The sequence below is a fragment of the Lethenteron reissneri genome, chromosome 70 (genome assembly GCF_015708825.2).
Source record: "Lethenteron reissneri isolate LAM-NWPU_2019-01 chromosome 70, ASM1570882v1, whole genome shotgun sequence".
Lineage (NCBI taxonomy): Eukaryota > Metazoa > Chordata > Hyperoartia > Petromyzontiformes > Petromyzontidae > Lethenteron > Lethenteron reissneri.
In genome coordinates this window covers 1,704,039-1,729,656 of record NC_083848.1, presented here as the reverse complement: position 1 = coordinate 1,729,656, position 25,618 = coordinate 1,704,039, and the positions used below count along the sequence as shown (strand labels likewise).

The window sequence follows — 25,618 nt, the reverse complement described above, 5'->3', positions numbered from 1 at the left end:
CTCACCAACCGCATCTCATCAATCTCACCATCCTCACCAACCCCATCTCTCCACCTCAACATCACCAGCCTCACCTATCTCATCTCATCAATCTTACCATCCTCACCAACCCCACCTCTCCACCTCAACATCACCAACCTCACCAATCTCATCTCATCAATCTCACCATCCTCACCAACCCCATCTCTCCACCCCAACATCACCAACCTCACCTATCCCATCTCATCAATCTCACCAACCTCACCAACCCCATCTCTCCACCTCAACATCACCAACCTCACCTATCCCATCTCATCAATCTTACCATCCTCACCAACCCCATCTCTCCACCTCAACATCACCATCCTCACCTATCCCATCTCATTCTTTGGTTCTTTCGGTAAAGTCACGTATAAAGAAAAAAAAAATAACCTCTTCTTGGTTCTTTCGGTAAAGTCACGTAGAAGGGAAGTAATAAAATAATAAAAATAAAACATAATAAAATAAAATATTATTATTATGTTTTTTTTTACTTCCCTTCTACGTGACTTTACCGAAAGAACCAAGAAGAGGTTATTTTTGTTTTTCTTTATACGTGACTTTACCGAAAGAATCAAAGAATAATTCCTGCAGTCACGAAAGCTCCAAAGTTAAGATTACTATCCCATCTCCTCAATCTCACCATCCTCACCAACCCCACCTCCCCACCTCAACATCACCAACCTCACCTATCCCATCTCATCAATCTCACCATCCTCACCAACCCCATCTCTCCACCTCAACATCACCAACGTCACCTATCCCATCTCCTCAATCTCACCAACCTCACCAACCCCATCTCTCCACCTCAACATCACCAACCTCACCTATCCCATCTCATCAATCTCACCAACCTCACCAACCCCACCTCTCCACCCCAACATCACCAACCTCACCAACCCCATCTCTCCACCCCAACATCACCAACCTCACCTATCTCATCTCATCAATCTCACCATCCTCACCAACCCCACCTCCCCACCTCAACGTCACCATCCTCACCCGCGTCGTCACCGCGAGCGCACGCGGTTCCTGCGGAACCACCTCAGGAGGCAGACCCTGACCTCGGCGGTACGCAGGCCATACACGATGGGATTCATCACGGGGGGCACCACGAAGTGCAGCGTCCGCACGAAGAAGAGGAGCTCCCTCGGCATCGAGCTGCCTGCCGCCATGCTGCTGCCGAACGTGCACAGGATGAACACGAAGAAGACGGTGAAGATGATGAAGTGGGTCGCGCACGTGTACGCGGCCTTGCGTCGGCTCCGCCCGCGGCCATCCCCCTTGCGGCACTCGGCCACGATGAGGCCGTAGGTGACGGCGATCACACACACGGGCAGCACGAGGGTGATGGCGGCCGTCAAGAAGCCGTAGGCGACATTGGGCAACGCGGTGCCGCCGCACGCCCAGTTGCTGACGACCAGGAAGTCGCAGTAGGGCGAATTGGCCATCACGAGGGGCCCGCAGAACTCGAGCGAGGAGACGAGCAGCACCATGCCCAGCGAGGAGGCGGTGGCCAACGCCGACTCGATCAGGCAGAGTGCCGCCGCCCTGCCGTTGGGCATGAGCGTGGCATAGCGCAGTGGGTGGCAGATGGCCAGGTAGCGGTCCACCGACATGACGGCCATGTGGAAGCACTGGATGCTGGCGAACACGTGCGTGAAGAACATCTGCGCGATGCAGGAGGGCATCGGGAAGTAGGAAGGGTTCGTCACGAGGTCGAGGACGATGCGCGGGTCTTTGCTGGTCACCTCCAGGACGTCGGTGGCGCAGAGGAAGGCCATGAAGAGGAACATGGGCTTGTGGAGGGTCCGCTCGAGCAGGATGGCCAGGCAGAGGAGCGAGTTGCAGAGGAGGGTGAGGGCGTACGACGTGACGAATAGGGCGACTGTGACGTGTCTGGATGCGGCGGGCTCGCGGAGGGCGACGTCGACCAGGATCAGGACAAAGGGTCGAGTGGGTGGAGTGATTTGGGGCGAGTGGGATGTGTTGGAAGCCGCTGTTATTATTGTTGTTGTTGTCACTGTCGTTGTTGTCGTCGTCATCTTCACTGTTATCTTCTTCAGCATCGTCGGCACTAGTGTACATGGGCATCAGAAGCCCGGGGAGGAAATTGCAATAGCAGAAACAACTAGAATAACAATGACAACAATAACAATTACAACTATAACAGCAACACTAACAACTATGACAGCAATAGCAACAAGATCAAAAACAACAATAGCAATAATACCAACAACAATGACGAGTATAACAAAAAAGTTATAACAATAACAAATATAACAATAAAAATAACAATAACATGTAACAATAAAAACCATAACAACTATAACAATAACAAATGTAACATTAACAACGATACTAACCGTAACAATAAGAACTATAACACGAACAACTATAGAAAAAAAACAATAACAGCTATACCAACTATAACAATAGCAACATAACAATAACAACCATCAAAATAATAACTATAACAATAACTGTAACAATAACAGTAAGACATATAAAATGGTTCTTTCTGTGAAGTCACGTAGGTAGAAAATAAAATAAATAAAACCTTTAAAAACAGTCTGCCTTAGCAGCAGACTATGCTTTCCCACCTGATGACGGATGCTTGTGTTGCGCCCGAAACGTCGTGATTTATTTTATTTTCTACCTACGTGACTTTACCGAAAGAACCAAAGAGTATGGATTCCTGCAGTCACGAAAGCTTCAAATCAAGAATAACAACTATAGCAATAATAAGACTTACTATAACAATAACAACTTTAACAACCATAACATTGGCAATAAAAATTATAACAATAAAAACAAGCATGATTAGAACAATAAAAGCAAGTATTACAATGACAAAAATAACAACAGAAATTTTAACAATAACTTTAACAACAATAACAACTCTAACAACACTATGAGACCTCCTTTACCAGTGGCAAAATATAGTAATAGGTTTTTACCCTTTCAACTGGTACAAAAACTGACACCTTTATGTAAGGCATCATGTTTGCAATAACCACAACACAAGCAGTCAAAATGCAAACAAAAAGAAACAACTTTGATGATGATATGCACTGTCCTTGAAGTTGATTGGTCCACACCCGAGACAGCTTTTCTTAGAGCCTAGTCTCCATTGGTTCTAAGAAAAGCTGTCTCAGGTGTGGACCATTCAAATTCAAGGACAGTGCATATCATTATCATCATCAGAGTTGTTGCTTTTTGTTTGCATTTTGACTGCTTGTGTTGTGGTTATTGCAAACATGATGCCTTTTATAAAGGTGTCAGTTTTTGTACCAGTTGAAAGGGTAAAAACCTGTTACTATATTTTGCCACTGGTAAAGGAGGTCTCATAGTGTAAATGCTTACCCCGAGCTCTCAATACTCTGATAGTGCGCTGTCTTTGAGTTGTACGCCTTTTGGCGTCATCTGGTCCAACACCAATGGAGACTAGGCTCTAAAAAAAGCTGTCTCGGGTGTGGACCAATCAACTTCAAGGACAGTGCATATCATTATCATCATCAGAGTTGTTTCTTTTTGTTTGCATTTTGAATGCTTGTGTTGTGGTTATTGCAAACATGATGCCTTGTATAAAGGTGTCAGTTTTTGTACCAGTTGAAAGGGAAAAAATCTATTACTATAACTCATCTTCTTGGTTCTTTCGGTAAAGTCACGTAGAAGGGAAGTAATAAAATAATAAAAATAAAACATAATAAAATTATTCTCACGACGTTTCGACTCTGTCGCAGACTCTGAGTCTGCGACAGAGTCTGTCGCCTCGACGGACCTGGTTTTCACCTGAGGACGGCTGCTTGCGTTGTGGCCGAAACGTCGTGAGAATAATTTTATTATGTTTTATTTTTATTATTTTATTACTTCCCTTCTACGTGACTTTACCAAAAGAACCAAGAAGATGAATCCCTGCAGTCACGAAAGCTTTAAATCGAAACCAGGCTAAAGTTTAAATATCTATAGCACGGTGGCGAGAGGGTGGCTAGTAGATGTTAGCTACCTCGCCTAGTATGCAGGAGGTCGTGGGATCGATCCTGACCCTGATGCCTGTTGTATAATTGGAGTGTGCGTGTTTCTCTCTCTCCCCGTGGTGATATGTTAACAACCTCACCTGGTATACAGGAGGTCGTGGAATCGATCCCGACCTGATACTTGCTGTATATTTGGAGTTTGCGTGTGTCTCTGTCATCATCATCACGGTGGCTAGGAGATGGTAACTCCCTCGCCTGATATATAGGAGGTCCTGGGTTCAATCCCGACCCTGACGCCTGCTGTATATTTGAAGTTAGCATGTGTCTATCTTATCATCACCACGGTAACTTCCTCGCCTGGTATACAGGAGGTCGTGGGATCGATCCCGACCTGATACCTGCTGTATATTTGGAGTTTGCGTGTGTCTCTGTCATTATCATCACGGTGGCTAGGAGATGTTAACTTCCTCGTCTGGTATACAGGAGGTCGTGGGATCGATCCTGACCCTGATGCCTGCTGTATATGTGGAGTTTGCGTCTCTCTCTCCTCGTGTAGCCAGGGAAAGGGAGGTCTGGACCGCCACTACTCATGCGGACGGAGAAATTAATGAACCAAAAAATGCAATTATAAATCTGCTCTCCTCTCGATCCTCCTGTACTCGAAGCACTACACATAATGTTCATTTTTCGTGTGATAATAAAATACCAAAAAAGTTATCCTCTCCTCTTCATCCTCTTGTACTCGAAGCACTAGAACTAATGTGCCTCTTTAATGTAATAATGAAACTCCAATTTAAATCTGCTCTCTTCTCGATCATCCTGTGCTCGAAGCACTAATAATAATCTGCCTGTTTTATGTACTAACAAAATGGCAATGTGATATGTTGAGTGAGATTTATTTTTACATGTAAAGAACATTCTGGCCAAAGAAATAGACTGATAGGAGTACGTATTGAAAGGTTGGAGAGATTTCAAAATGAGCCATGCCCAAGGTCATCGTTACTCCCACGTCTGCGGTGTCTCTGTCTGTAACAATTCTTGTTAAAACAGAGTTATTGCTGCGGTGTTAAAGCAGAGCCCAGCCAGAAGCCAGCCAAGGAAACTCAAAACCTAGATTGTCGTTAATAGTAGTGTATATATATATTAAATGAGACCTATAAAATCATGTGTGCATTAACCACAATGCTTGTGGTCAAAAATATTTTGTTTAGGCGCTCTTCTTCCCACCTCCCCCCCTCTAACCCAGCTTAAATATACGCTCCAAGCTTGGTGGTGTTTCATTCTTCGCCTGAGGACGGCTGCTTGCGTTGTGGCCGAAACGTCGTGAGAATTGTTTTATTTTGTTTTATTTTTATTATTTTATTACTTCCCTTCTACGTGACTTTACCGAAAGAACCAAGAAGATGAATCCCTGCAGTCACGAAAGCTTTAAATCGAAAAATACACTCTGATAATATATGCATTGTCCTTGAAACTGATTGGGCCACACCAGAGATGGCTTTCTTTTGAGCCTCGTCTCAATTGATGCTAGACCAGAGGACGCCAAAAGGCGAACGGTTTCACAGACAATGCCATCGATTATCAGAACATGTTTGTTTGCATGTTCACCACAAGCACAGCGTGTGGTTAATGCAGAATGAATTCCTTTGCAAAGGGTTTCCATTTGGTGTTAGAACATCTTAACACCTATACTCTTTGGGTTTTTTCAGTAAAGTCACGTGGGTAGAAAAATAATAGATCACGACGTATCGATCGCAACACAATCGTCATCATGTGGGACAACCACAGCAAGAAAAACTGCTGAAGTAGGCTTCAGCAGTTTTTCTTGCTGTGGCTGTCTCACCTTGTATCTCTCTCATCATCATCACGGTGGCTAGGAGATGTTAACTTCCTCGCCTGGTATACAGGAGGTGGTGGGATCGATCCTGACCCTGACGCCTGCTTCAGCAGCTTTTCTTGCTGTGGTTGTCTCACCTGATGGCGATTGCTTGTGTTGCGATCGAAATGTCGTGATCTATCATTTTTCTACCTACGTGACTTTACCGAAAGAACCAAAGAGTATGGATTCCTGCAGTCACGAAAGCTTCAAATCAACATCTTAACACCTCTTGTTTTGATAATTGGGTTTTTACCCATTTATCTGGCAACAAAACTGACACCTTTTTACGAGGAGTCATGTTTGCATAGACCACAATACCTGCAGTCATAATGCAAAAAAAAACATAACTCTGATAATGTATGTACTGTCCTTGAAGTTGATTGGTCCACACCCGAGACAGCTTTCCTTAGAGCCTAGTCTCACATGGGTTGGACCAGATGACACCAACCCATGTGAGACTAGGCTCTAAGGAAAGCTGTCTCGGGTGTGGACCAATCAACTTCAAGGACAGTGCATACATTATCAGAGTTGTGTTTTTTTTTGCATTATGACTGCTGGTATTGTGGTCTATGCAAACATGACTCCTCGTAAAAAAGGTGTCAGTTTTGTTGCCAGATAAAAGGGTAAAAAAACAATTATCATATTTTTTACTGGCAAATGAGGTACCAATGGTGTAAACCTCTTGTTTTATTGCCAGAAAGGGTAAACACCTATTCTTATATTTTCAGACGGATTATCGTTCAACAACGAGCCAAACTCAATGAAATGCTGAACCAACTCTGAGACAAGAGACGCAGACTCTCCCCGAGCATACGTGTAACTCGGCGAAGCCTTTGAGCACTGAATAAACCCATCGTGGTACGATCCGCATATAAAGGTTTCGCCTTTACAGGCTTCCGTCATGTGTAATATGCCAGGTAAAGTCCTTTTATTCAGAGGCGATCCTGGCCACAAGTGTCAATAGATCCTCATCGCAGTGGCTGGTATCATCATCATAGCCACGTGGGGATTAATAGCAAAAGGTCAGTATTCTAAACATTGCCCGTAGACTTAACACGACCCCGAGACTCAACACTGCCAGTAGACTCAACACTGCCCATAGACTCAGCAGGGGTTCAGTGTTGAGTCTATGGGTAGTGTTGAGTCGATTAGGAGTTGTGAGTCTATGGGTAGTGTTGAGTCTATGGTGCAGTGTTAAGTGTATTAGCAGTGCTGAGTCTATGGTTCAGTGCTGAGTCTATGGGCAATGTTGAGTCTATTAACAGTATTGAGTCTATGGACATTGTTGAGTCTACTGGCAGTGTTGAGTCTATTAGCAATATTGAGTCTTTTGGTGCAGTGTTGAGTCTACAGGCAGTATTAAGTCTATGGGCAGTGTTGAGTATATTTGCAGTGTTGAGTCTATGGTGTAGTGCTAAGTATATGGGGAGTGTTGAGTTTACGGGGAGCGTTGAGTCGATGGCGCAGTGTTGGTTGTATGGGCAGTGTTGAGTAAATGGACAGTGTTGAGTCTATTAGCGGTGTTGAGTCTATGGCCAGTGTTGAGTCTACGGAGAGTTTTGAGTCTAACGGCAGTGCTGAGTCTATGGGTGATGTTGAGTCTATTAGCAGTGTTGAGTCCATGGACGGTGTTGAGTCTACGGGCAGTGTTGAGTCCATGGCGCAGTGTCGGTTCTATGGGCAGAGTTGAGTAAATGGGCAGTGTTGAGTCTACCGGCAGTGTTTTTTACATAGGCAGTGTTGAGTCTACAAGGAGTGTTGAGTCTAAGGGCAGTGCTGAGTCTATGGGCAGCGTTGAGTCTATGAGTAGTGTTGAGCCTATGGGCAGTGCTGATTCTACGGGCAGTGCTGAGTCTATGGGCAGTGTTGAGTCTATGGACGGTGTTCAGTCTACGGGAGTGTTGAGTCGACCGGCAGTGTTTTTACATGGGCAGTGTTGAGTTTACAGGCAGTGTTGAGTACATAGGCAGTGTTGAGTCTATGGGCAGTGTTGAGTCTATTTGCAGTGTTGAGTCTAAGGGCAGTGCTGAGTCTATGGGCAGTGTTGAGTCTATCGGTAGAGCTGAGTCTACGGTTAGTGTTGAGTCTAAGAGCAGTGTTGAGGCTATTAACAGTCTTAATTTGAAGCTTTCGTGACTGCAGGAATCTATACTCTTTGGTTCTTTCGGTAAAGTCACGTAGGTAGAAAAATAAAATAATATTTCACGACGTTTCGATTGCAACACAAGCTGTCGTCCTTAGGCGGAAAAAAATAAGCTGGCAGTGTCTCTGCTGAACCAGGAAGAAACAGAGCGAGAGAGCTGTTACAACAAAATGTTATATATTTGGCGAAGGGCGAGCAGGCGGGGTCTGAGCTAGAAAGGAATTCCATCTATCAGCAGTGTTGAGTCTACGGGCAGTGTTGAGTCTACGGGCAGTGTTGAGTCTAAGGGCAGTGCTGAATCAACGGGCAGTATTGAGTCTATGGGCAGTGCTGAGTCTACGGGCAGTGTTCAGTCTATTAGCCGTATTGAGTCTTTCGGTAGTATTGAGTCTATGGACAGTGTTGAGTTTACGGGTAGTGGTGAGTCTATTAGCGGTGTTGAGTCTATGGATGGTGTTGAGTTTATGGGTAGTGTTGGTTGTATGGGCGGTGTTGAGTCTATGGACAGTGTTGAGTCTACGGACTGTGTTTGAGTCTAACGGCGGTGCTGAGACTATGGGCAGTATTGAGTCTATGGGTAGTGTTGAGTCTATGGACGGTGTTGATTCTAACGGCGGTGCTGAGTCTATGGGCAGTGTTGAGTTTATGGGTAGTGTTGAGTCTATGGGCAGTGCTGAATCTACGGGCAGTGCTGAGTCTATGGGCAATGTTGGTTGTATGGGCGTTGTTGAGTCTATTAACAGCGTTGAGTCTATAGACAGTGTTGAGTGAACGGACAGTGTTGAGTCTATTAGCGGTGTTGAGTCTATTTCCAGTGTTGAGTCTATGGACAGTGTTGAGTCTAACGGCGGTGCTGAGTCTATGGGCAGTGTTGAGTCTATGGGTAGTGTTGAGTCTATTAGCAGTGTTGAGTCTCTGGGCATTGCTGAGTCTATGGGCAGTGCTGAGTCTATGGGCGGTGTTAAGTCTATGGACAGTGTTGAGTCGATGGCGCCGTGTTGGTTTTATGGGCAGAGTTGAGTCTATTAACAGTGTTAAATCTACGGACAGTGTTGAGTCTACAGACCGTGTTGAGTCTCTTCGCATTGTTTTTTACATGGGCACTGTTAAGTCTACCGGAAGTGTTGAGTCTATGGGCAGTGTTGAGTCTATCGGTAGTATTGAGTCTATGGGTAGTGTTGAGTCTACGAGCAGTGTTGAGTCTACGAGCAGTGTTGCGTCTATGGGCAGGATTGAGTCTATGGTGCAGTGTTGACTCTATGAGCAGTGTTGAGTCTATCGGTAGTATTGAGTCTATTGGCAGTGCTGAGTCTACGAGCAGTGTTGAGTCTATGGGCAGGATTGAGTCTATGGTGCAGTGTTGAGTCTATGGGCAGTGTTGATTCTATGGGCAGTATTGAGTCTCCGAGCAGTGTTGAGTCTACGGACAGTGTTGAGTTTATTAGCATTGTTGAGTACATGGGCAGTGTTGAGTACATGGACAGTGTTGAGTCTCTTAGCATTGTTGAGTACATAGTCAGTGTTGAGTCTATGGGCAGTGATGAGGCTATGGGCAGTGTTGAATATACGGACCGTGTTGAGTCTATGGGCGGTGTTCAGTCTACGGGAGTGTTGAGTCGACCGGCAGTGTTTTTACATGGGCAGTGTTGAATCTACAGGCAGTGTTGAGTACATAGGCAGTGTTGAGTCTATGGGCAGTGTTGAGTCTATTTGCAGTGTTGAGTCTAAGGGCAGTGCTGAGTACATGGGCAGTGTTGACTCTTCGGGCAGTGTTGAGTACATGGGCAGTGTTGAGTCTATGGGCAGTGTTGAGTACATGGGCAGTGTTGAGTCTATGGGCAGTGTTGAGTCTATGGGCAGTGTTGAGTACATGGGCAGTGTTGAGTATATGGGCAGTGTTGAGTCTATGGGCAGTGTTGAGTACATGGGCAGTGTTGAGTCTATGGGCAGTGTTGAGTACATGGGCAGTGTTGAGTCTATGGGCAGTGTTGAGTCTATGCGCAGTTTGGGTCTACAGGCTTTGTTGTTTCTACAGGCAGTATTGAGTCTACGGGCAGTGTTGAGTCTATGGGTAGTGCTGAGTCAATGGGCAGTGTTGAGTCTACTGACAGTGTTGAGTCTATGGGCAGTGTTGAGTCTACTGACAGTGTTGAGTCTATGGGCAGTGTTGAGTCTATGGTTAGTGCTGAGTCTATGGGCAGTGTTGCGTCTATGGGCAGTGTTGAGTCTACGGGCAGTGTTGAGTCTATGGTTAGTGCTGAGTCTATGGGCAGTGTTGCGTCTATGGGCAGTGTTGAGTCTATGGGCAGTGTTGAGTCTATGGTTAGTGCTGAGTCTATGGGCAGTGTTGCGTCTATGGGCAGTATTGAGTCTACGGGCAGTGTTGAGTCTATGGGCAGTGTTGAGTTTATGGGCAGTGTTGCGTCTATGGTTAGTGCTGAGTCAATGGGCAGTGTTGCGTCTATGGGCAGTGTTGAGTCTACTGACAGTGTTGAGTCTATGGGCAGTGTTGAGTCTACTGACAGTGTTGAGTCTATGGGCAGTGTTGAGTCTACGGGCAGTGTTGAGTCTATGGTTAGTGCTGAGTCAATGGGCAGTGTTGCGTCTATGGGCAGTGTTGAGTCTACTGACAGTGTTGAGTCTATGGGCTGTGCTGAGTCTACTGACAGTGTTGAGTCTACGGGCAGCGTTGAGTCTCTAAGCCACTGGGGAGACAAAGGTGGCCGGGCGTGGTGATGGCCACCCACCGCCTAGTGTGCCATGCCTGCCTTTATTGGTGCCTACTCGCTAGCAGCGCTTGGCACGAACAGCTTGTTACAGCTACACGGGGGATATTTTTACTTGGTGTTCTTGTAAGATCGATAAGGTAGGGAAGGAGTGGTGGTGGTCGTGGTGATAGTGCGTGTCTATCAAGACAATACGCTCACCTTCACCATTGGGGACATCCAGCAAGAACCATCGACTGCTATAGTAGATACACACAAAATAAAACATAAAATCTACTTTGGACAGACAACCAGCAGGACCTTGCGGATGCATCTCTCAGTACACACCACACACACACACCCATATTTATATACTGCATAGCGGTGGGTGGGGTGATTGTTGGTATGTGTGTGGGTTGCTGTGTGCGTGTGTGGGTGTGTGTGTGTGGGGGTGGTGTGTGTCTCTTTGGTCGCAAGGGGTAACTTGCAGTCAAGGTACAGGGGCGAATTCGTCAACCCGAGGGGGTTTTTTTATCGCGTCCCGGTCGAGCGCCTTTATAAATAGCCGAGCCCTTAGGATCGTGTTAATTAGAGTAAAGTTTCAACTGCGAGCCACCTTCCTTTCTGGAGCGAACGCGTTCACAAGGGGATACCCTGGGATGGCCGGGATATGTTAACTACTTCGCCTGGTATGCAGGAGGTTGTGGGTTCGATCCCGACCCTGACGATGCCTGCTGTAAATGTGGAGTTTGCGTCTCTCTCTCATCATCATCATGGTGGCTAGAAGATGTTAACTACATCGCCTAGTACGCAGGAGGTCGTGGGTTCGATCCCGACCCTGACGATACCTGCTGTATATTTGGAGTTTGCGTTTCTATCTCTCTCTCTCATCATCATCATGGTGGCTAGGAGATGTTAACTACCTCGCCTGGTACGCAGGAGTACGTGGGTTCGATCCCGACCTTGACGATGCCTGCTGCTGTATATTTCCAGTCTGCGTGTCTCTCTCTCTCATCATTATCACGGTGGCTAGGAGATGTTAACTACCTCGCCTGGTATGCAGGAGGTCGTGGGTTCGATCCCGACCCTGACGATGCCTGCTGTATATGTGGAGTTTGCTTTTCTCTCTCTCTCTCATCATCATCATCACGGTGGCTAGAATATGTTAACTACATCGCCTGGTATGCAGGAGGTCGTGGGTTCGATCCCGACCCTGACGATGCCTGCTGCTGTATATTTGGAGTTTGCGTTTCTCTCTCTCTCATCATCATCACGGTGGCTCGAACATGTTGACTACCTCGCCTGGTACGCAGGAGGTCGTGGGTTCGATCCCGACCCTGACGATGCCAGCTGCTGGATATTTGAAGTTTGCGTGTCTCTGATCATCATCATCACGGTGGCAAGGAGATGTTAACTATCTCGCCTGGTATACAGGAGGTCGTGGGTTCCATCCCAACCTGGACGCCTGCTGTATATTTGGAATGCGCGTGTCTCTCTGTCTCCCCACGGTGAAATGCTTCACGGATCATCGGATTTCTTAAGGTCAAATAAAGCGGGGGGGGGGGGGGCGGTGTAGATCGTGTGAATATGAATGATGTGTCGTGACGCCCGTCCACCGCCCGACACAGACAATCAGGAAGGGGGTTGTCTCACGGGGCCAATTTGGTTACCAGTTCAGCAGCGATAAGGGGCCGTACATAAATGACGTCACGCGATTTTGGACGATGTTGACCCCCCCCCCCTTCGTCACACGACGTCACAAAAAGTCAGACCCCCCCCTCAAATATGACGTTACAAAACTCTGCCCCCCACCCCCCCAAAAAAAACATGCTTCAAATCGCTTTAAACTATTGTCATTGTAGTGCGTATTTAATTTGGCGCTGTACTCTGATGTTGTAGGAGAAAACGTTTTTAAAAAAGTCTACTTCATTAAGTAGAACGTGTTTTCTATATTTATTTAAAGTTGCGCATTTTTATGTAACGTCACATTTTTTAACCCCCCCCCCCTCGTCACACATCGTCACAAATGTCTGCCCCCCCCCCCCCCATAGGTGCGTGACGTCATTTATGGACGGCCCCTAACCCGTCGCTGTGTGTCGGGAGAGTTAAAAACCCACAAGTGCGTTTGACGATTCGAGCCTCTGTGACGTTTCGCCCCATAATAAGGGGCCGTCCATAAATGACGTCACGCACCTGGGGGGGGGGGGTCAGACATTTGTGACGATGTGTGACGAGGGGGGGGGGGGTTGAGAAATGTGACGTCACGTAAAAATGCGCAACTTTAAATTAATATAAACAACTCGTTCTACTTAATTAAATAGACTTTTTAATAAATGTTTTCTCCTACAACATCAGAGTGCATCACCACATTAAATACGCACTACAATAGTTTAAAGCGATTTGAAGCATGTTTTATATTGGGGGGGGGGGGGGGGCAGAGCTTTGTGACGTCATATTTGAGGGGGGTCTGACATGTTGTGACGTCGTGTGACGAAGGGGGGGTGGGTCAAATATCGTCCAAAATCGCGTGACGTCATTTATGGAAGGCCCCATAATGAATTTTTTTTTTCTATTTTGTCTGTTGATGTTGTTGTTTGCTGTGCTAACGGATCTCCAACTGATATGTGCGGTCTGAATTAGTCTTTAATAAGGTAGGGCACTGATAAGGGGTTGACAGGTACGTTAAAGTCTCCCATCGACTCCAATGTTAAAGTCTTCCATAGACTCCAATGTTAAAGTTTCCCATAGACTGCAATGTTAAAGTTTCCCATAGACTCCAATGTTAAAGTCTTCCATAGACTCCAATGTTAAAGTCTCCCATAGACTCCAATGTTAAAATCTCCCATAGACTCCAATGTTAAAATCTCCTACAGACTCCAACGTTAAAGTCTCCCATAGACTCCAATGTTAAAGTCTCCCAAAGACTCCAATGTTAAAGTCTCCCATAGACTCCAATGTTAAAGTCTCCCATAGACTCCAATGTTAAAATCTTCCATAGACTCCAATGTTAAAGTCTCCTACAGACTCCAACGTTAAAGTCTCTCATAGACTCCAACGTTAAAATCTTCCATAGACTCCAATGTTAAAGTCTCCCATGGACTCCAATGTTAAAGTCTCCCTTAGACTCCAATGTTAAAGTCTCCCATAGACTCCAATGTTAAAGTCTCCCATAGACTCCAACGTTACAGTCTCCCATAGACTCCAACGTTAAAGTCTCCCATAGACTCTCGCGTTAAAGTCTTACAGATGTTGCGCCATACCAAGGCGCTGTATGTCGCCTTACCTGCCACCACGCTCACGGGCCAACAGGGGGCAGCCGAGAGAGAGAACGAGGTGTGTAGGGGATGACCGAAGATAACCCCCCCCCCCCCCCCCCGTGGCCCGTGACCGGAGGTTGACAGCCCAAACCCCCATGGGCTGGGGGCTGGGGGCTGGGGGGATAGGAGCCACCGCCGATTTTACACCCTTTAAGACCTTTCCAGAACCTTCCAGTCGTTTCTGGAAGGTTCTGAAGGGGGTGCGATTAGGAGAGGGGTGTAGGGAGCTCTGGGTAGAGGTAGTACCTTTGTTTTCTGGTAGCTGCACTCAATTTTTGAGTGGACGGAAACACTGGTCCTCATCCATCTCCTAAATCTCTGACGTCTGGCTCCTAGTGCCACACCCCGGCAAACCGCTTCAGCTGGCGGGCTAAACGACGTGAGGGGGTGATGTCAACACTGCATCGCTGGGCGAATGAACTCCCACGACGGAGTCACCGGCCAGGGCGGAAGGGTCTCGTTAGGACCCAACGGCCAAGTGTTCGGGACCAAGGCGCGCCACTTCGTTACTGTGGACTGCGGCTGTGGCCTACCAGCTATGGTTTGAAATAGCAGGGAAGGTGGATCTCTTCAGCCTTGGAAGGCCGTCTACCTAGGAGAAAGAAACTCTGATGTAAAACCTACGGCCCGAGGACCTCGCTGTCACCGTCCCAGCTTGCTGGGCCATGGCAGACGAACCCCGGATTTAAAGGGTGGGGTCAGTTCTGCGCACACTGCACTCCACTTGAAAGCTCCTTTGCGCAGGCAAGAAGGAAATCTTCACGTCTACCCCCCCCCCCCCCTGGTCTCACTAAGTCCTGTAGCGATGGGAAAGGGGCGAACCCGGCAGGTGTAAGATGACACTGGCAGCCGCGGTCTCAATCCTGCATGCAGGCGGCTCAGGCGCAAGTGGTCGTCTGATGATGACCTGGAAACGACATCATCACCCGGCAGCACCCTGAGCGAGCAAGCAGCCTTTTCTAGGGACAGCACTGCTTGCTCCACACGGAGAGGGGCCTAGAAAAGGTGGCCTAAACAAAGCTCGTCTCCTCCTCCCTCAGTTGGCTTACCGCGGTCAACGGGCATCTTCATATGCGGTCGAATTACATCAAAGAATCGACGGCGCATCCCACTCGCCTTAAAAGGTGGGAAAGGACTCAAACTCGCATGCTGGAACATCAGAACCATGCTAGACTCAGCTGACAGCACTCGACCTGAGCGACGATCTGCTCTAATTGCACACGAACTCGCTCGGCTGGATGTTGACATCGCCGCCCTCAGCGAAATCCGCTTTTCAGAGAAAGGCAGTCTGAGGGAGCATGGCGCAGGTTACACTCTCTACTGGTCAGGCAAACCAGCGACAGAGAGACGCCGTTCAGGTGTCGGCTTCATGATCAGGGACTCTATCGCTACCAAGCTTACAAGCCTGCCAACCGGCCACTCTGACCGCATCATCTCAATGCGTCTACCACTTCGTGACCAACAACACGCAACGCTGCTCAGTGTGTACGCTCCAACTCTCCAGGCAGATCCCGCTGATAAAGACAAGTTTTACTCAGACCTACGCAGCCTTCTGCAGGATATCCCAGCTGACGACAAGATTGTCATCCTTGGCGACTTCAACGCCAGAGTGGGCAGAGACTCGGAAACCTGGAAAGGCGTACTTGGAAGGCACGGCGTGGGCAGCTGCAACGACAATGGACGCTTGTTACTTGAACTCTGTGCAGAACAGCAGCTTTCCATTACCAACACCATCTTCCAGCAGAAAGACAGTCTGAAAACAACCTGGATGCACCCTCGGTCAAAACATTGGCATCTCATAGACTACATCCTTGTGCGCCAGCGTGACCTAAAAGATGTCTTTCACACCAGGGTAATGCCCAGCGCCGAGTGTCACACAGACCACCGTCTTGTCCGCTGCAAACTCAGCTTTCACTTTAAACCCAGACCAAGAAACGGTGGCGCCCCCCGAGGAAGAAGCTCAAAGTCTGCAGCCTTCAGTCTGCCGCGGTCAAAGCAGCTTTCCAGAAAAGCCTACGATCTAGGCTAGAGGAACCGAGCTGCCTAGGAGACTCGCCTCCGATTCCTGAAGTGCTGTGGGACCACATCAAAACTGTTGTTCTGCAAACATCTGAAGATACCCTCGGATTCTCCACGAAGAAAAACAGAGATTGGTTCGATGAGAACAACTTAGAAGTCCAGGAGCTGCTGTCAAAGAAGAGATCAGCACACCAGGCCCACCTGGCCCGACCATCCTGCCCGCACAAAAAAGCAGCCTTCCGCCTGGAATGCAGCACCATCCAGCGCAAGCTTCGAGAGATTCAGAACGAGTGGTGGACCAACCTCGCAGTAAAAACTCAGGTTTGCGCTGATACTGGCGACTACAGGGGATTCTACGAAGCCCTAAAAGCGGTATATGGCCCCTCGTACCAAATCCTGAGCCCCCTGCGGAGTGCAGACGGGAAAAAACTGCTCACTGAAAAGGACTCAATCCTGAACCGCTGGTCTGAGCACTTCTACACGCTCTTCAATGCTAGCCGCTCAGTCCAAGAACCAGCGATTGACCACATCCCACAACAACCAGTGAAAACCGAACTGGATGTGGCACTAACATTACAAGAGACTGAGGAAGCCATTAAACAGCTGAAGAGTGGTAAAGCTGCAGGAGTCGATGGCATCCCTCCTGAAGTATGGAAGAACGGAGGCCCAGCACTGCACACCAAACTCCATGAATTCTTCGTCTGCTGCTGGGAGCAGGGTAAACTCCCTCAAGATCTCAAAGACGCAGTCATCATCACCCTGTACAAGAACAAAGGGGAGAAATCAGACTGTTCCAATTATCGTGGCATAACACTTCTGTCCGTCGCCGGCAAAATCCTCGCAAGAGTACTGCTGAATAGACTGGTACCCGCAATAGCTGAAGATCACCTCCCAGAGACCCAGTGTGGCGTTAGAGCCAACCGGGGAACCACAGACATGGTGTTTGTCCTGAGGCAGATTCAGGAAAAGTGCCGGGAGCAAAACAAAGCACTGTACGTCACCTTTGTGGACCTGACAAAAGCGTTTGACACCGTGAGCAGGCAGGGACTTTGGAAAATCCTGGACAAGCTAGGCTGCCCACCGAAGTTCCTCACCATGATCGTCCAGCTTCATGAAGATCAGCTTGGACAAGTCAGAAATAGCAACAATCTCTCGCAGCCCTTCCCTATTGCAAACGGCGTGAAACAGGGCTGTGTTCTTGCTCCCACGCTGTTCACCATTTTGTTCAGCATGATGCTCCAGCAGGTCACAGAGGACCTCGACGACGCTGATGGCGTATACATCCGTTTTCGTCTCGACGGGAGCGTGTTCAACCTGAGGCGTTTGCAGGCCCACACAAAGACCATGGAGCAACTGATCAGGGAGCTGCTTTTTGCTGACGATGCCGCCCTCCTTGCTCATACAGAGGCAGCTATGCAGCGAATTACGTCCTGTTTCGCGAAAACAGCTCAGATCTTCGGCCTTGAAGTCAGCCTGAGGAAGACTGAAGTTCTTCATCAGCCCGCACCCCATGAGGAGCACCATCCACCAAGCATCTTCATTGAACAAACATAACTGAAAGCTGTCCACCAGTTCAGCTACTTGGGGTGCGTCATCTCGTCTGACGCCAAGATCGACAACGAAGTCGACAACAGGCTGGCCAAGGCAAACAGTGCATTTGGCAGACTATACAAACGTGTCTGGAACAACAAAAACCTTAAAAGAGCCACAAAGGTCAACGTCTACAAAGCTGTTGTGCTGACCACTCTCCTGTATGGCGCTGAGTCCTGGGTCACGTACCGTCGTCACCTGAGTCTCCTCGAGCGTTTCCATCAGCGCTGCCTCCGCACAATCTTCAATATTCACTGGAGTGACTTCGTCGCCAACACTGAAGTCCTCAAGTCAGCGAAGGTCATCAGCATCGAGGCCATGGTCCTCAAGACACAGCTTCGTTGGGCAGGGCACATCGCCAGGATGGAGAACCACCGCTTGCCTAAGATCGTGCTGTATGGGGAACTGTCCTCTGGCCATCGCGACATAGGGGCACCACGAAAGCGATACAAAGACTCCCTGAAGAAGTCCCTCACTGCTTGCTGCATCGATCACCGTCAGTGGGCAACACAAGCAGCTGATCGCAACTCCTGGCGGCACACAGTCCACCAGGCCACCTCCTTCTTCGAAGATACCCGCAGGGCCCGTATGGAGGACAAAAGGAGAAGGAGGAAGAACCATGATCCCTCAGCACCCATCCCAGATGAGACCTATACTTGCAGCTGTTGTGGCAGGACCTGCTTGTCCCGCATAGGCCTCTTCAGCCACCAGCGTGCCTGCAGAAGACGTGGATGTCCTTCCTAGATCTTCGTTCGCGAAGCCAAGCCATGATGATGAAGCCCCCGACCTGGGGATAAAAGCCGGCCCTCTGAACGGGTCCGGGAGAGTTCACCAACTCAAGCCTGAAGCCGTCCGAAGACCTGAAGACTGGACCAGCACCCTGGGACCCGCAACCGAGGCTCTTGTCAGAGCCGGGTTGTAGCCGACCGGTTGTGGGACCCGTATCCTGGCTGGGTCGGGTCGGTCTAGCCTCCCTTAGCGGCCGTAGCAAAGGACCTGTGTGTAGTGTAACCAGGGGTGTGTAGGACAGGCTAGCAGGAAGGCTGTACCTCCCTTAGGCTATCGGGTTGAAGCTGCCGTACCCCTTTGTGTTACAGTCACTGTCCGTTGAGTCTGTTGTAATAAAAGCGTTGCCTCCAGAAGACGTCTCTGTGACGTTAGTTATACACACGATACATAGACTCCAATGTTAAAGTCTCCCATAGACTCCAAGGTTAAAGTCCCCCATAGACTCCAAGGTTAATGTCTCCCATAGACTCCAACGTTACATTCTCCCATAGACTCCTACGTAACAGTCTCCCATGGACTCCAATAACAAAATTCGCCTGTACGAATATCCATCAGCGCCCCGGTGATGCACGCACAATGACAAAGATGCCCGCATGTAGCCTTCAACAGACTGTTGGGGCAAGTGCTGTTAGCGAGCGGCAGTGCCTGTGAAGGCCGGCATTTCTAAGACGAAAGTACTTTGCAAACACACTGGCTATCAACAAAGATTTGTTCATGAAGCCATCCATATATACAGACATAGACACAATTTCAACCGAGAAGATGGGTACAAACTCAGCAATCATTGGAAGGACTTTATCAACCAGTTTAAGTCATAACTGGCTGTAATGTTTGCATTTTAGACCTGCCAGCCCTTTAATTGGTGGAAGCCCACAACCAGAACCATCACTGCCCACTACTACCATCACCACTAGCAGCAACCTCCACCATCACCAGTGTGAATGTGTAAAGCGAGGTGCAATGATTACCTGGCAGCCCTTTAATTGGTGGTAACCCACCACCAGCGCCGTCGTTGCCCTCCACTACCAGCACCGCCCTACATGCTGGGCCACACCGTTTTTAATCCCTTACATTAACTTTAGCTACCCCACCCATGCTGCTGACACTTGGGCTAAGCCCATTTTGAACCTTTATAAACAGTTTGCCTTTAGAGGCTTACCCCCTTTTCCTATGCTTTGGTTCTTTCGGTAAAGTCACGCAGATAGGCTCAAATAAAATAACAAAAAATAACAAAAACTACGACGTTTCGATCGCAAAACAAGTATTCGTCATCAGGAATAGGGGGTTGGCTTCCTGATGACGACCGCTTGTGTTGCGATCGAAACGTCATAGTTATTTGTTATTTTCTTTGAACCTATCTACGTGACTTTACCGAAAAACCAAAAGAATATGATTTAATTTAACTTAGCATTTCATTTCTGTACAATGGATCGTTCCCCCTCCCCCTCACCCCGTGAGTGGAGATGATGTTATATTTAAAATAAACACGGTCTATACGGTCACGTAAGATGCAAAATAAGTTCAACCCATACGTACTTACATTACAATGATTGCAGGATTAACTGCATATATATTATAACCCCCTCCCTCCCTTTCCCCACTTCCACCCTCAGACTCTCGCCCGTTCATACGCTCACCCATACAGCCCTCACTCGTTCATGTGCTCACCCGTTCAGACTCTGACTCGTTCATGCGCTCACCTGTACAGCCTCTCATCCGTTCGTGCAATCACCCGTTCATGCGCTCACCTTGTTCAGGCTCTGTACGATGAACTTTGACCTCTGGCTCAGCGTCGTCGAGTTCCCCACCAGACGATGGTGTATTGTTGTTATATTATCATCATCATCATCATATAATTTTATCATCAATTTGAAAACAACCAAAATTAATTTAGGTCTTTCACGGAATGTTCATGTACAAGGTGGTCCAGATGTCTCGTGCCCCCCCCCCCCTCCGCATCCCCCTTTCCCCCCTGAATTGACTCCCTAGCATTTGTTTCACCCTTTGCTTATATAAACGTTTAAATAATTTTGAAATAAATATGTTTATTTGACCAGGCAAGGCCCCACTGACCTGCTATGCAGTAGCTGTTTTTCAGTAGCGATCTGACTATCACAAATGATAGCTCAACGAACTGACGGCCTATTATCATCATCATCATCGATTCAAAGCTTTCGTGACTGCAGGGATTAATCTTCTTGGTTCTTTCGGTAAAGTCACGTAGAAGGGAAATAATAAATTATAAAACATAATAAAATAATTCTCACGACGTTTCGTCGTCAGACGCTGTCTTTCCGACAGACTTGTTCTTCACCTGAGGACGGCTGCTTGCGTTGTGGCCGAAACGTCGTGAGAATTATTTAATTATCTTTTTATTTTTTATTTTTTTATTTCCCTTCTACGTGACTTTACCGAAAGAACCAAGAAGATCATCATCATCACGTGGACATTTATAGTAGCAGCCAAATAACTCAGAAATCATAGAGACGTCGATTCGAATGTGGAGGAAGAAAACCGGGTGTCCCGGAAAAAAATTGAATGCAACCACGCAGATAGAGAGAGACGCAGACTCCAAATATACAGCAGGCATCGTTAGGGTCGGGATCGAACTCACGACTTCATGCATACCAGGCGAGGTAGTTAACATCTCTGAGCCACCGTGGTGCCCCACAGAAATGGAGTGATAAGACATCTGCAGCACCCTGTACAACATCGCACATCAACTGGTCCCCCCTCCATCCTCAGCACTCGATTCTATCCAACGTTAAACCGTAACTTTCAGGCACCACTCAACGTATATCTCTAAAACTGTAGCGATGTAGTTACAATTTCACGTAACCCTACATGTGTGCGTGTATATTAAAACACGTAAAACGCAACACATTCATCAATAAAAACAAAATTTTGGTTAAATTTCGATTTCAAGCTTTCGTGACTGCAGGGATTCATCTTCTTGGTTCTTTCGTAGAAGGGAAATAATAAAATAATAAAAATAAAACATTATAAATAATTATTTAATTATGTTTATTTTTATTATTTCATTATTTCCCTTCTACGTGACTTTACCGAAAGAACCAAGAAGATGAACATTGTGGTTTTTAAAGTAAATTGTATATGTATAAAACAACGTGTCAGACATTAGTCCTGCTTCACCCTAAACGATTCGTACTTTATAAATTGCCAAAATGTCTGTCCCGTGAATGCCGCTCGAACACAAAATGGCCGACTGCACGTTTTGGTATGACGTCACAGGATCTTAAACCTCCCCCCGCGAAAACGAAGCAGACGGGTGCCGAGTGCTATGATGGTGATGCTGTGAGTGATGGTGATGCTGTGTGTGATGATGATGCTGTGTGATAATGATGCCGTATGATGATGATGATGATGGTTCTGAACGTGACAATGCTGCGTGTGATAATTATTCTGCCAGTGGTGATGACGACAATCGCAGTATTAACTAGGACGGGCCACCCCTTCCCCTACCCGCCTATCTCAACAACAACAACAACAACCACAACAAACGAACAATCAAATCGTCTCACTGCCCGCCGTCGCCGCCTTTGACACCGTTTCCGATCGCCCACCCGCGCCTCCGCAGCAGCAACCTCGAAGCGCCACGGCGTATCGCGCCCGTGCGCAGGCCGTAGATGACGGGGTTGAGGGCAGGCGGCAGGGTGTAGTGCATCGTCTGGAAGGGAGCGCGCACCTCGCGTGGCAGGTGGGCGAACACCTGGAAGCCGCTGGCGATCGTGAAGAACACCGAGCCGAAGTAGAGGGCGATGACGAGCAGGTGGGCGCCGCACGTCTCGGCGGCGCGCCTCTGCCCGCCGCGCCTGCGGCACTCGACGAGGATGAGCGAGTACATGGCGACGACGAGGACGAGAGGCGCCGCGACGCCTGACAGCACGTTCACGTACGAGTAGACGACGTTGGCGACGCTGCGCGTGCACGACATGTTGATGACCACCAGGTTGTCGCAGTTGGCCGCCAGGATGACCTTGGGCCTGCAGAAGTCGAGGCTCGTCACCTGCACCACGTAGCCGACGGCTTGCGCCGCGGCGAGCAGCAGGGTGAGTGCGAGCGCCTTGAAAGTGACGCGCAACGACACCAGCGACGGGTACTGGAGGGGCCGGCACACGGCGAGGTAGCGGTCGACCGACATGACGGCGAGGACGTAGCCCTGGTCGCGGAGCGACACGTGGTAGAAGAAGATCTGCGTGAAGCACTGGCCCATCGTGATGTAGTTGTCGGAGAAGAAGTCGTAGAGGATGCGCGGCATCGTCGACGTGCTCTGGATAACGTCGGCGATCGAGAGCGCCGCGATGAGCACGTACATCGGCTTGTGGAGTCGGTGGTCGCACGTCACGGTGACGATGAGCAGCGAGTTGCCAACGAGCGACGCCAGGTAGATGAGGAGGACGAGGGCGAACGAGGTGAAGCGGACGCTGGCCGGCTCACGGAAGAGCGTCGACATGAAGATGAGGTCCGCGGGGACGTCCGCGGACAAGTTCGTCGACGAGTTCCACTCGCCCGTCGCCTGATGGAACACACAGCACGTGGCCCACGGAGGCGAGATGTTAACTATCTCACCCAGTATGCCGGAGATCGTGGGTATTGATGCCTGTTGTGTGTTCGCAGTGTGCGTGCCTCTCTCTCTCTCTTTCCGCCGTGGTCGCATGGATTTTTCTGAGGTGTCCATCGGTGTTTCTCACCACATTTTAGACATGAAGTGCATTTAGAGTATTTGTCTGCTATAGGTTTATGTGGGTCTCTGTGGCTTTCTATGAGTCTCTATGGGTCTACGGGTCTCTATGAATCTGTAGAAACATGCGTTTGGAGTTTTTGAGCTACGTATTCTTTGGTTATTTCGGTAAAGTCACGTAGATAGAAAAAAAGAATAATTAAAAATAAAAATCACGACGTTTCGATCGCAACACAAGCGGTCGTCATCAGAAAAAGCTTTTCCTGATGACGACCACGTGTGTTGCGATCGAAACGTCGTGGTTTTTATTTTTAATATTATTTTTTCTATCTACGTGACTTTACCGAAAGAACCAAAGAATATGAATTCCTGCAGTCACGAAAGTTTTAAGTCAACATTTATTTGGGCTACTGCAATACATGTTCACGTGACGAAAATTATGGTGATGTTGATAAGCCACTTCGTTGAGCTATCATTTGTGGCAGCCAGTTCGCAGCCACATAGCAGATCAGCGGGCCTATTTCTTTATTCACCAAGGCGCTGAACAAAGAATGAAAAATTTCGTTCGTTCTTTCGTTCGTTTCTCAGTCCGCTTGTCCTGGTGAGGGTCGCGGTGGCAGCATCTTGAGTCGTGGCCGTCCAGACCTCCATTTTCTTTGCGACAGCCTGCAGCTCTACGTTGCTATACTCTACTACACGCTATACTAAGATACACTACCATACACTACACTACTATACACTACACTACTATACACTACACTACTATACTACTATACACTACTATACACTACACTATACACTACTACACACTACACAATTATACACTACGCGACTATACATTACTATACACTACTACACACTACCCTACTATACACTACACACTACCATACACTACACTATACAATTCTACACACTACACTATTATACACTACCATACACTACACAACTATACAATACTATACCCTACTATATACTACACTACAATACACTACACTACTATACACTACACTACTATACACTATACTACTATACACTACACACGACTATTCACTACACTATACACTACTACACACGACACTACAATACACTACCATACACTACTATACACTTACCATCACCCGTGCAAGAGATCCCGAGATACCTAAACTCATCTGCTAAGGGCAGCTGTCCCCCCCCCCCCCTTTCATCTGATGACCTCCGATTTGGAGGTGCTGATCCCCATCCCAGCCGCTTCACACTCGGCATCAAACCGTTCCAAGTCCACGCCGGATATCACAGACCGACGAGGCAAAGAAGACAACGTCATCTGCAAAAAGCGGTGACGCCACCGCCATGCCCTCGTACTGGATACTCTCCATACATCAAAGTTCAAAGTTAAAAGTTCATTTATTAGGTATATCCATGTGAGCCATTCGGCTCTTGAATCGGGTGCAACCGCAACAAACACAAAAAACATGAACACGAAAACATCTTAAAGTGAATATGTGACTGAGTGCAAACAGAAAATCCAAGAAAAGACAGCAAAATATTGCAGAAAAATCACCGTACACCAACACCCTGTGCAAATATCCCAGTGGGATGCAAGTCAAACAACAACAACCACAAGACAACTTAGATTAAGGCCATCAGTCTAACTCTGTACTACAACAAACAAACATGGCCAAACCAAAAAACTTTTCGAAAATCACCAAAATAAAGCCATAAAAGCAATGAAACAACAGTGATCATAGGAACTGTGACCGAATTTTCACAATACATCGGCTGTGCCCCTATGTCCTGTCCATGAAAATCGCAAACAAGATTGGAGACTATGCTCATTGGTTCTGTCGGTGAAGTCACGTATGTAGAAATAAAATTAAAGTTAAATTAAAATAAATCACGACGTTTTGAAAGCAACACAAGCGCTCGTCCTCAGGTGAAAATGGCGTAAACCACACAGCGAGGGAACACACAGAGGGACATCACACACAGAGCACACCGAGAACGGCAAACTGCACGGAGGCAAATACACCAAGAAGATGGGAGACGCGAACTCAGCAAACCTTAGAAACAATACGATGCAACCCAGTCGGCCAACAACACAGTTAGACACTGAAGCTGGTTGGACCATCTTCCAGGTTGAACACACCAACGTAAACAGAGGATAAGGACTCTTGAACAGACACGAGGTACAAGGTAGCAGAGATACATACATAGAGAAGACACAAAGTGAAATGTGTGTTGTGCAGTACAGAGGGGCACAACGAGCAACACCACACCAAGAGACATACACACATGGAGAGGCACGCACAGAAAGACGGCTGGAGGGATAGCGTACAGGGACTTTTATAGGCTGTAGACTGTAGAGGTTGGAGAAGAGAAGGGTAACCGTGCATGGACATGCAAATACCATTGGAGGTGTAGTCAGTTCAACGAGACGTAGACGACGTAGTCGGAGGCACACGTATTTATTCAACCAAAGGGCAGAACACAATAC

General features: G+C 47.8%; 2 protein-coding genes across 2 annotated transcripts; both read right to left on the bottom strand.

Moving 5' to 3' along the window:
- Window positions 1–1,028: 1,028 nt before the first annotated feature.
- LOC133360989 (olfactory receptor 2A14-like) lies at window positions 1,029–16,275 on the bottom strand. The gene is made up of 3 exons (XM_061579873.1): window positions 16,263–16,275; window positions 15,587–15,707; window positions 1,029–1,917 (listed from the first exon to the last, which is right to left on the bottom strand). The coding sequence occupies exons 1-3, from the start codon at window positions 16,273–16,275 to the stop codon at window positions 1,029–1,031; spliced, it is 1,023 nt and encodes a 340-aa protein (XP_061435857.1).
- Window positions 16,276–21,978: 5,703 nt separating this feature from the next.
- On the bottom strand, window positions 21,979–24,476 carry LOC133360988 (olfactory receptor 56A4-like). Its single transcript, XM_061579871.1, has 2 exons — window positions 24,471–24,476; window positions 21,979–22,977 (listed from the first exon to the last, which is right to left on the bottom strand). The coding sequence occupies exons 1-2, from the start codon at window positions 24,474–24,476 to the stop codon at window positions 21,979–21,981; spliced, it is 1,005 nt and encodes a 334-aa protein (XP_061435855.1).
- Window positions 24,477–25,618: the final 1,142 nt, after the last annotated feature.

What these genes read in the sequence shown, in the direction of transcription:
- LOC133360989 (XM_061579873.1), bottom strand. An exon ending in GATATCCTGCAGAAGGCTGC is followed by an intron (nt 1,918 to 15,586) that starts GTAGGTCTGAGT and finishes CGCCGCATCCAG; the next exon opens with ACACGTCACAGTCGCCCTAT.